The 16,226-nt window shown below is 50.6% G+C and overlaps 1 protein-coding gene across 1 annotated transcript in view; it reads left to right on the forward strand.

Annotated features, from left to right (window-relative positions):
• The window catches only part of LOC135912157 (uncharacterized), a 171,207-nt gene that overhangs the window by 48,797 nt on the left and 106,184 nt on the right, over window positions 1–16,226 (forward strand). Inside the window, exon 3 of the mRNA XM_065444542.1 lies at window positions 13,389–13,605. Coding sequence (XP_065300614.1) covers window positions 13,389–13,605 — 217 coding nt within the window. The remainder of the gene's footprint in view (window positions 1–13,388; window positions 13,606–16,226) is intronic.

Genomic DNA, 16,226 nt, shown 5'->3' on the forward strand with positions numbered 1-16,226 from the left:
GGGGCACCATGTCGCAGCAGAATCAGCAAAATTTCTCGACGAAAAATTTCGCCACTTCGGCTGCGCTGCCTTTCGGTAGAGCTTTAGTTTCAGCGAAGCGGGTGAGATAGTAGGTCGCCACGACGATCCACTTTTTTCCGGATGTTTACGTCGGAAACGGCACCAACAAATCCATTCCAATCTGCTGGAATGGTAGACGAGGAGGTTCGATCGGCTGTAGTACTCCTGCTGGCCTTGTCGGTGGTGTCTTGCGTCGCTGACAGTCTCGGCATGTCTTGACGTAACGGGCGACGTCGGCGGTCAGACGCGGCCAGTAATACCTTTCCTGTATCCTCGACAGCGTCCGGGAGAACCTGAGGTGTTCAGCGGTTGGATCGTCGTGTAGAGTGTGCAGTACTTCTGGACGCAGCGCTGACGGTACAACAAGAAGGTAGCTGGCGCGGACTGGTGAGAAGTTCTTCACGAGCAGGTTGTTTTGTAGCGTTAACGAAGACAACCCGAGCTTAAATGCCCTACGGACAACGTCGGTGTTCCTTTCCAAGTACTCGACGAGGCCTTTTAGCTCCGGGTCTGCTCGCTGCTGTTTAGTGGTCTTCCGCGCTTATTATTCCAAGGAAGGCGTCGTCGTCCTCGACGTCTTGCGGCGAGGATCGATGGGGGCGCGTGATAAGCAGTCAGTGTCAAAGTGTTTTCTTCCGGACTTGTATATTACGGTGACGTCAGATTCTTGCAGTCTGAGGCTCCACCGCACCAGCCGTCCTGAAGGGTGATATAAGTTAGCTAGCCAACACAACGCCTGATGGTCGCTGACGACTTTGAATGACCTGCCATAGAGGTAAGGGCGGAATTTTGCTGTAGCCCAAATGATGGCGAGACATTCCTTTTCAGTCGTAGAATATTTGCCTTCCGCTTTTGACAGCGCCCGGCTAGCATAAGATATCACCCGTTCAAGTCCGTGTTTCCTCTGGACTAGGACGGCACCGAGGCCTAGGCTACTGGCGTCAGTGTCGATTTCAGTATCGGTGTCCTCGTCGAAGTGTGCAAGTACCAGCGATGACTGCATGCGTCGTTTGAGTTCTTGAAATGCGTCGGCCTGCGGCGTTTCCCACTTGAACTCGACATCACATTTCGTTAGATGTGTTAGCGGCTCCGCGATGCGTGAAAAGTCCTTGACGAAGCGCCTATAGTAGGCACACATGCCAAGGAATCTGCGCACTGCCTTCTTGTCGATTGGCTGCGGGAACTTTGCGATGGCAGCTGTCTTCTCGGGGTCGGGGCGTACTCCAGATTTGCTGATGACGTGACCAAGGAAAAGAAGCTCATTGTAAGCGAAGCGACACTTTTCCGGTTTCAGAGTGAGCCCTGATGACTTGATGGCCTCTCATACTGTCGCAAGCCGCTTAAGGTGATCATCGAAATTTCCAGCGAAGACGACGACGTCATCCAAGTAAACAAGACAGGTCTGCCACTTCCATCCTGCTAAAACCGTGTCCTTCACGCGCTGGAACGTCGCAGGCGCCGAGCACAGTCCAAATGGCATAACCTTGTACTCATAGAGGCCGTATGGCGTTATGAAGGCGGTCTTTTCACGATCCCTTTCGTGGACTTCTATTTGCCAGTAGCCAGACTTGAGGTCCACCGAGGAGAAGTATTTACCATTGCAGAGCCGATCCAATGCGTCATCTATCCGTGGGAGGGTGTATACGTTTTTCTTCGTGATTTTGTTCAATCGACGATAATCGACGCAGAAACTAGAATTCCGTCCCTTTTCTTCACTAAAACAACTGGAGACGCCCACGGGCTTTACGACGGCTGGGCCGCTATTTTGAAGCGACGCCTTATGCCTTATTCTATGCTATTCTTATCATCGACCACACACGGCCGCCTGATCCCGTTGATAATGTGGGCAGACCGTCGCTCTGACCACTGGCCAAACACGAAAAGCTTGACAAAGCATCGCTACAAAATACCGGCCCTGGATGATGTCGTCGCGCAGCATTTCGTCGACTTGTATAGCTTCGCATTTTGGCGTCGAAACTCGGTAAGGAGCCTGGCGGAGTGGTAGAGCGCACTCTTCGGTTATTATGCGATTCTTTGCGACTGGTGTTTGTCGAATCCTCGATGACGTCGAAAAGCAGTCTTTGTATCGTCGAAGCAGACTTCTGAGCTGTTGCTGCTTAATCACGGGGAGACTTGGATTTATGTCGAAGTCTGGCTCGGGAACTACGGTCGTCGGGGTAGATGCAACAGAATCCGAGAGGACAAACGCATCGCTGGTTTCCTGAATTTCCTCGATGTATGCGATAATCGTGCTTTTGTTGATGCGCTTGAACTACTGGCTGAAGTTTGTCAGCAACACTTGCGTGTTTCTTCCGTGCAGTCGAGCGATCCCTCTTGCGACGCAAATTTCACGGTCGAGCAGTAGGCGTTGATCGCCTTTGATGACGCCTTCTACGTCAGCGGGTGTTTCGGTGCCGACCGAAATAACAATGTTGGAGCGAGGCGGGATGCTCACTTGATCTTCGAGCACACTCAAGGCGTGGTGACTACGAAGTATCTCCGGCGGTATTGCTTGATCTTCCGACAGCGTTACTGACCAAGTTCAGGTCGATGATTGCGCCGTGTTGGTTCAGGAAGTCCACGCCGAGAATGACGTCTCGTGAACACTGTTGCAGGATAACGAAGGTGGCAGGGTAAGTCCGGTCATGAATGGTAATTCTTGCCGTGCAGGTTCCACCCGGCGTGATGAGGTGTCCTCCTGCGGTCCGAATTAACGGGCCTTCCCATGCAGTCTTAACTTTCTTCAATTGGGCTGCGATGGGTCCGCTCATGACGGAGTAATCGGCTCCTGTGTCGACTAAGGCGGTGACTGCGTGGCCGTTGAGAAGCACGTCGAGGTCGGTGGTTCTTTGTCTGGCGTTGCAGTTAGGTCTCGGCATCGGATCACGGCTGTGTCGCGTTGAGCTGTGGTTGGTATCGGACGTCATCAGGTCGTCTTTAGTCGTCGTATTCTTTGCTTCCAGACATCGTCGGGACGGTGGCGCGTCGTTACGTCGTCGAGGTAGTTTGTTCGGTGTCTTCGTCGGCGGCGGAGGATCTTCGTCAGTTCGACGAGCAGCAACCGCACCTCCATCGGTTGCTGATTTAGTTTTCCGGATGCGGGCTTGCTGACCGGCCACAGGCTGGGCCAGTGTATGGTCGGCACTGCGGTGACAGGTAGCGGCCTGGTGACGGCGAACGGCACGGTTGGCGAGGGCTCCACTGAGTAGCGGCGAGGTAGTCGGCGATGTCACGAGGGCGTTCACCTTGCGTCGGGCGTTGTGCGTTGACGGTGAAGCCTCGCAATCCCAGGTCGCGGTATGGGCATCGGCGGTACAGATGACCGGCTTCGCCGCAGTGGTAGCAGAGCGGGCGGTGGTCAGAGGTGCGCCAAATGTCTGTCATCCTCGGGTAGCTGCGCTTGGCGACGGGTGGGCGTGCTGGCGCGGTCGCGGAGGGCGGCCTTGACGGCGTGCGACGGCGGCGTAAGTCATTGCTTCTGGCTGGGGCTGCGGTAATTGTGGTTGCACCTCAGGAACTCCAAGCGATCGGTGCACCCATTCTTTCACCATGTCGGCGATCGAGGCCACTTGAGGCTGCGACGATGGCAAGACCTTGCGCAGTTCTTCGCCCGCAATGGCCCTGATGGTCTCGCACAGATCCTCCGTGACCAGTGATCGATTTCCGGCGTAGCTTGTTGGCTTGGCGCATTGGTGGAATTCCCGGTTCCGCAATTTCAGTGTCTTCTCGATGCTTGTCGCCTCACGAAGAAACTCGTCGATAGTGTTCGGTGGGCTTCTTACCATTCCAGCGAAAAGGTCCTCCTTTTCACCACGCATCAGTAGACGGACTTACTTCTCCTCGGACATTTCTGGGTCGGCGTGGTGGAACAGACGGCTCATTTCCTCAGTGAAGTTCGCGATCGTCTCATTCGGCAGTTGCGCTCTGGTCTCCAGTAGAGCTTGGGCTCGCTCAATTCGCACTACGCTTGTAAATGTTGGCAGGAAGCCGCTTCGGAAGAGGTCGCACGTCGTAAAGGTGGCTTCTCGGTTCTCGAACCACGTCCTGGCGGCGTCCTCCAATGCGAAATAGACATGTCGTAGTTTGTCGTTGCTTGCCCAGCTGGTAAATGTAGCGAGCGACCCTCTCAGACGTTTCCAGCCAGCTTTCCCGGTCCTCAAATGTGGAACCGCGGAACGTCGGTGGGTCTCTGGGCTGCTGCAGCACGATGGGGGACGCTGGGGCTGCCATTTGGGTTGCCTTGGTCAAAATCTTCTTGGTCTTCTCCGGTAGAAGTCCGTGCTCCGGGGGCAGCTGTTGAAGATGGCGGCTGGCTCGATGGTCCAGGACTACGTTGTTGTTATCTTTGCGATCCGGGCTTGGATCACGACTTGTCGGGGGCGTCCGGTACATGAACAAAAAGCACCTCCACCAGATGCCACGTGGTGGTGACGTTGAAGAACACAGTAGCAATAGTGTGAAGGGCAAAACTAACTTTTATTGTGCGAACGTGTGCCCACAAAAACAGGCTACACTCATAGCACAACGATAGCGGCGAACATGGTCGGCGATCGTCGAAAATGTCATCAGCGGGTCCAGCGAGTCGGCTTTTATACAGTAGTCATCGAATGTTACAGAATAATCGTTGGAAACCGCGTGCCTTCCACAAAGTTCTACACCATTCGCGTCACGCGATGAAATCAGATAACACAAGGTTCGGCGACAACAGACAGCGGATAGAAGCATAGATAACTATCCAGAAACTTCGGATACATGCAGGCGCGTCCCGCGCTGTGCGATAAGATTTGTTAGGCGGCGAAACGTGGTCGTCCGATAAATATAAGTACACGTGTCAATATACCATTCCAGAAACCTCGCAATATTTGCTTCGTGCGAAGAAAACGCTCAGTTTACGAGAGAATTGCATCTGAAGAATCCAAACACTTTTTTGAAAATTTAATGTCCCGCCACCCAACCGGAGGAGTGGTGACGTTGAGTGCGCCATCGCCACGGTTTGCTGCCGTCGGTCAGTAAAATGGCGCCCGATAGACGACGGTACCGATCCAAGACCGATACGGGTACCGATCCAAAGTGGATTCGCCGCTGCAGCTGCATTTTGGTCAAGGGGCGTAGGCCGTTCGGGCATCCCGTGACATCACATGGAAGGTGAATTCTCAGCTACTTGCAATTTGTGATGGTTTCACGATGCAGCAAAACCAGCGCAACACTAAGCGATAACTAAACTACTGAAACGCGAAAGCGTGGGCGGCGCGGAGTAGAGCAATAACGAGACCTGTTGACCGCCCGCAGCGTTGTCAAGGGCTATTTGAGTGAGATCCATTTTTATAAAAATGAAATAGAACTGCACAACTAGCATTTTATTTCGCCTTATAATGCAATACAGGGATGTTTTTTTGCAACGAGTGCTTGAGTACTAGTGACAGAATTTACCTGAGGAGGCCTTTCGTCATCGGGCAAGTACTTGAATGTCGCTGGGGAGTCTCTAATGATTTCCTGTAATTACCCAAATTTCTCGTTTAATAGGGCTCTGTTCGCGATAATATTGACGCCTTAGAGATTACCGAGGAGTAATGTATCAATTTAACTTTAACAACTATTTGCATTTGGCGTGACTTTAATGGCACGAACCCACTATGGTTGAGCGGGAGGGAGAGGGCTATATGGGCAGGTGTTTCGCCGGCGGGCGCACTTTTGCCCCATAGATTGCGTTCGACGCGAGTGGCAGCGGGAGATTGCACCAGAGCGGCAGCGCCGATGTCACGCGAACGCGCAGCTTCGAAAGCGAGAAGCGCAAGCAAAGCGCCAGCGGAGGGAAGCTGCTACCACCGACGATCGAGAACGGGATGCGCAAGCCAAGTGCCGGTGGAGGCAAGCCAGCCCCTACTTTCAAGAGAGGGAAACTCAAGCCAAGCTCCGGCAGAGGCAAGCTAAACCCCAATTTTGAGAGTAGGAGACGGAGCAGAGACGTCCAAGCAGACAGAGTCCTCCCACGGAGGGGGCCTATGGACGGTTCAAGAGAGAATTCCTCGACCGTGAGTGCGGTCACAGCTGCAAGGTAAGTGAGAGACAGTGGTTTGATCGCAACCTCACGCAACTGCAGGGTGTGCTCAACCCGGAACCGGAGCTTGAATCTAACAAAGCGACAACGAGACAAAAGGCTTTCATGAAAATCACGCTCAACACGACTTCACACTTTAGAAAAAGACAACCCCGTTCGCTGTTTTGACAGCTTTCATTGAGTGAACGCTTGTGCTTTTGTCTCCGCTTTTTCGCTTTGTTTCCCTGCGTTTCTGGGAACTGCCGCTCCGTCCTTGCGGCAATGGATGAAGAAATTTCCGAGGACTTTCCTGGCGTGCAGCCGTCAGGTCGGCTAGCGTCCAGGAAACGTGGAAGTACGTCAAGCGACACAGACAGCGAGGCCACTGAGATATTTTCGGACAGCTACGACTCGTCGGACGATGACTCCCAGGTCGTGATGAGTAGATCAGCGAAAAGAAGACTACTGCAGGCATATTCGTCGCCAAGTGCTTATACCGTGAAGAGTGCACCGCTGCGCTGGCCGCACACTGTGCTCTTTATGCCCGTGGACCCGGTGACCAATTTGCGGCTCCTCAACAGGCAGGTCCTCTCTTCCTTACTCGAGAGAATCGCACCAAACGAGATTAAAGACGTGCGAATAAACTCGCGGAAAAATGTCCTGGCAGTTGATGTGCTACATTACAGTGCCCTACAACACCTACGTAATATAACTGATATCAACAAGGTAAAGGTGCGATCAATGATCCCTACAGGCGGCGATGGTACTGCGGGCGTCATTTATGACGTCGACGTTGCCATTCCTAATGACGACTTGCGAACGCTGATAAAGCCAACGACAGAAGGCAATTTCATTACAAGGATTTCCAGATTGGGAAACACACGCTGTGTGAAGATTTTGTTTGAAGGAGATAGCCTTCCTTCCCACGTCAAAGTAGGACATGTCCGCCATCCAGTACGACCATTCGTACCGAAGCCCCTCCAGTGTTTCAAGTGTTGCAAGAATGGCCACGTGAAGGATGTCTGCGTGAACAGCGTAGTGTGCCCGCGGTGCTCCGAGTCCCATTCAGAAGACGCCTGCAGCGCATATGTTCTAAAGTGCCCTAACTGCAGTAGTCCTCACAAGGCCTCATAAAAGGATTGCCCGCGGATGCGGAAGGAATTCACGATTCTAAAACGCATGGTGCGCGACAATTCAACGCACCGAGAGGCTGCTACCGCTGTTCGGCCACGTCGGCATCGACACCGAAAACGTTCAAGAAATTCAGCAACTGCAGATTGGTCCACGCCAGCTACAGTCAGAAGGGCTGCCGCATCTCCACACTGCGCCACCAAGACAGATGCAAGGAAAGCGAACAAAGAGGAGAGGCTCGCCCGTCCTGAAGAATGGCCTGAGCTACCGAGGGCACAACTCCCTGCTAAGTTACCTCAAAACGCACCGACTTCAACGGCTTCTGCAACTGTTGAAGCGACGCTAGCTGATGATCTCCAGGTCATCAACATTCTGCGGTCGCTCATGAGTGCCATTCGCGTTATACTTATCAACATGAAGTCTTCGTCTGCGCAAAGCGCACTACAGGTGCTGGACACTTTGAGTCCAGTACTTGCAGCTCTTGGTTAAAATCATGGCTCTCCAGAACCCGTCGTTTCGTGATGAAGTCCGAAACGCGTCGATATTTCAGTGGAACGCCAGAGGACTGAAGTCACGCATGTCGGACTTTCGACAGTTTGTGTTCACTAATAAGTTCCCAGTCATCGTCATCTGCGAGCCCCTATCAAATAACATCAGACTGTCCGGGTATGAATGTTTCATGTCCGCCACCCATGGAGAATGCAGCAAGGTCATCGTATTCATGCGACGTGATCTTACGTATGTCCATCACCCCGTGTCGCCTGACAAAGAAAACCGATACGTCTGTCTGACAGTGAAGAAAGGCAAGCTCACTTTCACATTAATTGGAGCCTACATATCGCCCTCAAGTCGGTTGGACTGCGAGAGATTACGGCGAATCACCACAGTGACTCCGCAGCCTTTGGTGATTACTGGAGATTTTAATGCCCACCACCATCTCTGGGGAAGTTCTAAGATAAACTCGAGAGGCAGAAGATTAGTGTCATTTGCCTCCTAACAAGAACTGTGCTTGTTAAATGATGGAAGCCCCACCTTTCTACGTGGAACTGCCTACTGTAGCTGCCTGGACCTGACCTTTGTTTCACACTCCTTCACTAGAAAGGTCAGGTGGTTTCCGGATATTGAAACGCGGGGAAGTGACCACCTACCCACTTATCTTAGGGTTGAAGGGTTGACGGACTCCAGGTTAGCCGCTGTCACACAATGTATCGACTGGCCAATGTTCAAGTCAATTGTCGAAGACGGCTGTCGTGATGACTTGTCCACTAGCCTAGAGGACATCATAAAAGGTGCCCTAGAGGCTGCGAAACATTCGATTCTGAGAACGTCTACACGCACCGAATACGACATTGAGTTAGATAAGCTTCGTGCAATTCGTCGTCGTGCAGAGCGAAGATACAGGCGCACGAAGTCTGTACATGATTTGAGGTTGGCCAGAAGAACTCAAAAGAAAATTCAGCGTCGCACGGACAAACTTGCACCACAAAGATGGAAATCATTCTGCGAATCTTTGGATCCACGAAAACCATTGTCTCACATATAGAGAACTGTCCGTGGTCTCCGTGGAACCCCTCAACAGCGCCACCCTTTTAACTCTTTGGTCCTTCACTAACAATGCAGCGAGATTGACGTAGCGGAAGCTTTCTGCAGGAGGATTGCTGGCGAAACTAGTTGCGCTGGAACATCGGCGCTCCGCCACTCACCGATTTCACGCGACTCCCGCATGGATAGTCCTTTCTCCATGGACGAGCTCGAAGCTGCACTGGCCTTGTGCAAGCGTTCATCTTCACCAGGACCCGACGGTATAAACTACCGTGCCCTGTGTAATCTTGGCGATGAGGCTCGAAAAGTGCTCCTGCTCCTGTTCAACAGCTCCTGGCAGACAGGTACGGTTCCCCAAGAATGGAAGACCAGTCGCCTAATTCCACTGCTCAAGCCTGGCAAGTCGCCTGTAGACATTACATCATACCGACCCATTGCGCTTGCCAGTTGCATAGGAAAACTAATGGAGAGGATCGTTCTAGCACGGCTAGAATGGTACCTCGAACTTTACCAGGTATATCCAGATGCAGTGGCCGGTTTCAGGCGTGGCCGTTCTTCCATAGACAACGTTATCGACTTGGTGACGTACGTCGAGCACCAGAAGTCCTGCAAAAAATTATCTGCTTCCCTTTTTCTGGATGTTAAAGGAGCGTACGATAACGTAACGCACGAAGCGATTTTCAACGCGTTAGAGGCAGTAGGACTTGGCGGCAAAGTATATTTTTGGATAAGTAGCTATCTAAATAAGAGATCCTTTCTCGTACTTACCGAGAATGGCCCGACCTCCCAGCATTACAGTAACCGTGGGGTGCCTCTGGGCGGAGTACTCAGCCCAACGCTCTTCAGTCTAACACTCATTGGACTCACCGGCATCCTGCCAGGCACCGTTAGGCTCTCCATCTATGCCGACGACATTTGCATTTGGACGTCGGCTGTGACGTGACTGCAGCTTCGCGCACGGCTTCAAAAGTAAGCTACTTTAACATCATCCTACCTTCGAGAACAAGGACTTCGTATATCATACGAGAAGTGCGCAGCGGTGGCATTTACCAGGAAATCAATGTCTCCATATGTGATATCCGTCGACAGACACACGATCTCGTACAGCACGAGTCATAGATTTTTGGGGGTGGTCCTTGACAAAAATCTCTCCTGGACCCCTCATGTGAATTATGTGAAAAAACGCCTGACAGGAATTTGCCATATGTTTAAGTTCCTTGCAGGAAAGACCTGGGGAGTGCCAATACACTCTATGCTGCAACTGTACAGGGTCCTCTTTATTGAATTACTGTGGTACAGCCTACCTGTCATGTCCAACACCTGCAGAACTAACCTGAACATAATCCAAAGCATCCAAGCCCAAGCACTCAAGATATGTCTCGGTCTACCGCGGAGTGCGTCAACGACTGAAGTTATTGCAGTCGCTCAAGATTTCTCTATTAGAACGCACATTAGCATTGAAACAATGCGTGTGCACATAAGACACTTCGCCCGGACCCCTACCCACCACCTAGCAAGTATCCCAGTAGATAGGGCCAACACGACATTCAGTGCGACTGCCTTGGCGCACCGTGCCTCTTTCAGGTCAGGTTACACACCTGCGGCAAGGCCTTCTATTCCTCCATGGTGTATGCGCCGTACTCAAGTGAACCTTACAGTCCCAGGACTTCAGAAAAAATCAGACTTGCCATCATCAGCGCATAGGCAACTAACTTTACTTCTCTTGTACGAGAAATACAGCGACTGCACACACGTCTACACTGATGGATCAACTACATCAACCAGCTCCGGCGGCGCTGTAGTTACACAAGCAATGAGAATAACCAAGCGGTTCAGGACTTACCATGTCACTACGTCTACAGCTGCAGAGCTCGCGGCTCTCCGCGACGCGCTTCAAGTGATAAATACTGAAAGTCCTAGAAAATGGGCCGTCTTCTGCGATTCAAGGCCGGCCTTGCAATGTGTGCATTCGTTTCTCCGACATAGAACTCACGATCAGATCACGTGCGAAATCGCGGAACTTGTCCATCACTTAAGAAAAAAAGGCCATGATATCTCTTTTCAGTGGATACCAGGTCATTGCGGCATCTTTGGTAATGATGACGCCGATAAGGCAGCTCGGACGTCAAACCAAGAAGACCGCTGCGTCCCCATTCCGCTCTCAAGGACCGACGCCGCGAGACAACTTGGCATTCTGGCAAGCACTATCTCCTTAGCAGAGTGGAATACCGTACCTACAAGGCGCACAAGACTGCACCGACTAAATCCATCACTTCAACTCAGACCTCCAGCCAGTGTGCACCGCCGTGAAGCGTCTCTTCTGTGTCGGTTATGGCTTGGAGTGGCCTTCACGAATGCCTACTCAGCACTAATTGGATGGCTGATAGTCCTGCATGAGATTTTTGCGCATGCGAGGAGAACATTGACCACATATTGTGCCATTGTCCTCAATTTCAAGTACAAAGACAGTATTTGTCCGACACATTGAGGAAACTAGACGATCGTCCTCTGAGTTAACAGACAATATTAGAGCACCGTCCCGACCGATCATCGGCTCAGAAGGCAGTGAAGGCACTTTTGTGTTTTCTCAGAACTTCTGGTTTGCTCGAACGACTTTAACTGAAGTGCTGTCCGTACACGTACCTGAACCTTCTCTCTCCCTTCTTTCTTTTCCCCTTCTCCCTTCCCCCAGTGTAGGGTAGCCAACCAGACTATTGACTGGTTAACATCCCTGCCTTCCTGTATACTTCTTTCTCTCTCTCTTCATTGAGTGAAATATGCTTTACTTTTTGTCCGCGGTATGAATTCACATCGAACACAATATCAGCAGGACACTGCCCAGGAAGCAGCAGCTTAGTTTGAACTTTCATGAAGAGCGCAAGGTAATTGCGCAGATTCTGTCAGCGTCTAACGGTTGTCATTTGTCGCTGCCAGAACCCAACCTCGGCGGCACTTCTCGTCTCGCGAAAAGCCGATGTTACCGCCAATATTCGTGCCATTTATGCATCCGAACACACAGCTCACCTGCATGAGGAATAGGCTCGGCACACGCTAGTAAAACCCACACCAAAAAAAGAAAGAATGCTGGCGATGCTCGAAATGTGAGCGCCTCCCAAGGTGCGTGCAGCGTACTTTTTCCCACTAAATAGTCTTGCGTGACTAATTCGTCGTGACGCAGGCCGGTCACCAGTGACACTTAGCTGCCGCTGCAACTTCACACTAGTTTTTAGCTCCAGTGGCGTCGGCCGTGTAGCTGACCCTTCATTGACCTGGTCGGTGTGCACGCCAGCGTTCCCGCGAAATGTCCGTGACTCTCCGACAGGACGCGAAGGCCAGTTGAATATCCTTGTCAGCGACACAAGGGAGGAGATAGCGCAGCTTCATCCCCAGGCCTGGTTCGTCGCTTCAGTGAGAGAACGGCGGCGGCTTTTTTTCTGGAATTGGCCTATTTCGCCGATCTCCTTTACAGTTACAGCACTCCAAAAACTTATTCCCCACACATAGGAGTATTAGTCACACAACCGCGTCGCAAAAATCTCGAATGCTGTACTTGCGAACTGGGACATCTACGTGCAAAAATACGACGTGTAATTCCAAGCGAGCTGAACGTAGACAGGGAAAAATAACTTGATAGTCACGGCCCTGCGCACGATTTCCTGACTAGAAAAAGCCGCTGGCACTGCACCGCTAGCGCTGTGCATATTCTCAGGCATACCGGTGCTGTTTCAAGAGAGAAAAATACAGCGATTGAAGACCGATGTCGCCTGCCAACCCGCTATTTATAAACCAGCACCATTCTGAAAGAACTATTATTTGGTACTCAGAATAGGAAAGAGGATAAAAAAACAGCTTCTCACAATTTTAGAACTGGCCGTGCCACCTACGCATAAATTGTGTTTTTTGTTCGACCGGAAGGGGAGTGTACCGCACGCAGTTGCAAATGTAAACAGCGAAAAGCTGGACAAAAAATACGTAGACGGAACTCACTTGGCGGAATCCAGGTGGAGCAAAGTTTAGTAACGAGCCTACTAAGGTGCCATAAATTTGCTGATTTCATTCTTAATCTTTGTCGCAGAGTAAACTGGCACATGCATGTGCTCTCGAAATGGTCACCGACAAATAAATTTAGAGACAAGCGTCTAACGAACGTTGGTGTCATGTCTATTGCTCAATTATCAATATTCATCTTTTCCGTCGTGGTGACTCTCAGCGGCTTTGCCGTTTTGCTGCTGTGCTGAAGGTCATGAATTTGATTAGTGAGCCCTACTGGCGCATATCACTGGTGGCCCTATGGAAAAACTCTGGTATACATGGATTTATGCGCATTTTGATGAATCTGAAGAGGTAAAAAGTAGTCCTCAGCTCTGCAGTACCGCTTCCCTCATATTTCATCAATACTTTTGCGATGGCAAGGATCGCAAATCTCTCAGTCATTGCTTTTAAGAAAACAACATATCAGGGTGCAGAGAAAGAATAACTGAGGGTCATGCGGGTGTACTCTCGTCTAATTCGACTAGAAAAATTGGGTACCCAGTAAGTGTGCTAACATACGCATGAATCACTTGTTTTTCGAGCCTTTTATTGCAGCTTTCACAGCACTTTACCATTTATGTTGCAGGTACATCGTTGGAATAAAAGATGATAAGGGCACCAAAGCAATGGAAGCAGGAGTCTCAGGAACGCCCCTCTGTTTCAAGGCACGCACAAAAGACGGTACTTGGAAGGACGATAATTGTTCCCAGCAAACGTTTGTTGCGAAAAAGGACGACTTTCTTACCACCAAATTTCTTATCTTAAGTTACAGAACCTTCGGAAGAAGCATTAATCAAATTGGGGTACGTGAGCCTCCTTATATTTAGCCCTTTCTGAAGGAACTAATATAATCAGTCCCAACTATATCGCGCTTGCTGAGATCATTCGCCTGCATATTTCTTGCCTTGGAGTATGACCGTACAGAAATGTGAGGAAAGGGTAATCACACATAGTAATTCCCCGTCGCATGTTATGCATCTGTGCCACGACGAGAACGTAGTGCTTTTCTATTATTGCTCAACTGCGTAAAATTCCAAGCAACCGCGTGGCGATTCACTTCGCAAAGGGCAAACATAAGCTGCGCACAAGAACTGCTAGAGCGAACTCCTGATCACTCACATAGCGTAGGAATCAAAGAATGGATTTGTCTAGCCTTCGTGCTTCTGGCTTAAAACCTTAGTGTGACTACAATAGGCATGATCTTTACAGATATTCAAGCTAATTAGTTTTTTTCACGCTGGCATCATCCTAAAAATTGTGAAATTCATAACAAAATAAGTCGTTCAAAATTATAAACTTGCCAAGTAACAAAGCACCCAAAGCCAGAAACACGAGGGTTACGCAAATACAGGTGATAACCATCATTCCCATGCTGGATAAATGGCGATGCTTGCAGCTGCCGTAGAAATTATCGCTTCACGGTTCCATCTTTTTTTGTCGCTTTTGCCAGCGTTGTCAGTGCTCGCGAGGCGTTCAGTCACGTGCCAGTTCGGCTCCTTTTGGCCGGGCCTCGCATGCGTCAACGAAGGACGCAGAGTTTCGGTCTTTCGCACCATGACACTTCTGTTGCGGACTCTTCCCGAGTGCGAGTGCCGCTTACCTCGCAGCAGGGCACAATGGCTTCGTGAACCAGCTTTCATGACGAATGAAATATTCTGCTCTGCTAGGGCATATTTACCTTTTATTTAATAAATACTCTCTTAGTTCGCAAAACTTACTGCTGAGTAAAACGCTGAATTTAAAGTCGTGTGCGCTGTGTCCGGAATAATTGAGCTGTTTCGTCAATTCCCTGCACGCTAAGCTTTTGTTGCTCTGTAAGACGGCGTAATGAATGGAAGTGTTACCTTGGCTATCTGCCTGCTCGCACGAAATCTGTTCGGCATGCTAGCGTCGCACGGCAGGGCACTCAAACGCTTATCCCAAGCTTCCTCTGAGTGGGGACCACGATGAAGACTCGCGGTTTTTCAACCGAAGGTTAGCGACATCAGAAAGATAAAAAAATAACGTTGTAAATTTTTGCGGCGTCGTCCCTTTTGTTGTAAGCTCTAACACCTTCGACTGAAAATAGCCAGTCAACAATGTAACTGTCATCTGTACGAGTGCAAACCGATGAGCCTCGCCAGTGAGGCACCCAATCTCAAATCAGACATTGATGGAGGTGCGCTTGCGACCTCGGGTGTAGCGGTCCCTTGTATGCGGGTTAGAATTTCTGCGATGGATAGTGTACCCCCCATCTCTTCGAACTGTAAGCAGGTTTTCACGCCTTTCAGTGAGTGGTTTTCTCAGATGTGGCGAACCCCCTAGCGCCAGTTTTCTTTTTTTCTCGGATATTATGAAACGAACGCTACGGTTTACTTTCGGTTGTGCGGAAATGAAATAAATGACACCGATAATGACAAATGCTCTTCCGGTCTAGTCCTCAGGTTGGTATCGGTCAAAATGAACGTGCAAAGAAATATGGCGGTGCAAAAACGCTTAGCATACTGATAGGTTAGTGACGCTAGAAGCGCCAATGCACTTGTCATTATTTGAAAAGCTCACGCAATTTACGGTATGCTCGTCTGTGTATCTACCCACTTTCACGAGAACTTGGGCCGCTTGGTGATCCGTGGTCCAATGTGCAGAGCGTGGGGCTGCTGTGTTCAGGCAGTTCGAGCCAACCGTTGGAAGGAGTCGGCTTACTGGATATGTGCCGATCCTTAACCTACGCGATCGACGCCCCCTTGGATAACTGGGTATGCGCCACTGGGTATGTTTAGTTCTTCGTTGAACCTCTCTGCCGCCAACTTGGGACATGTGCTAGGTGCATGCCTCGCAGGGGAGCAGCTAGATGATGCACCGTGTCCAGAGCCACAGAGGAGCCCGGCGGCAGTACAGGCCACATTCGTGACGCGTTCCGCTGGTGGCAATGCGGCGTCGCTGCATTGCTTCAATGCTAATCGCCTTATGCCGACGACAGTCATACGGCATCCGCCCTGGTAACTTAGCGGCTACGGCGTGTCATTGCTAAGCACTAGGTGACGGGATCAAATCCGAGCCGCAGAGGCCACATTCCGGTGGGGGCGAAATGCAAGAAAGCCATTGTGCCGTGGATTCAGCGCACGTAAAAGAACCCCAGGTGGTCAAAGTTATTCTGGAGCCCGCCATTGAGTGTGTCTGATCAGTTTGTAGTGGTTTTGGCACGTAAATCCCCAGAACGTACCTTTTTTCTAGCAGGCATGCTGAGGCGGTTCCCGCCGAAATTTCTTTAAGGAATCCCTAGAGCGATATATGAGAGGAACGTACTCTATCCTAGGTTGCGCGTCAGTCTCTTCTGTAGAACGCTGGCAACTGTGCTGTTGTTGGCGCTTCGGTTCTTCATCCGGCTGCTAATTTTGTTTGTTTCTTTGCCGCACCTGGGGTTTCCTTTCTTGGTCGGCACTGT

This window comes from Dermacentor albipictus, chromosome 8 (assembly GCF_038994185.2).
Source record: "Dermacentor albipictus isolate Rhodes 1998 colony chromosome 8, USDA_Dalb.pri_finalv2, whole genome shotgun sequence".
Taxonomy (NCBI): Eukaryota; Metazoa; Arthropoda; class Arachnida; order Ixodida; family Ixodidae; genus Dermacentor; species Dermacentor albipictus.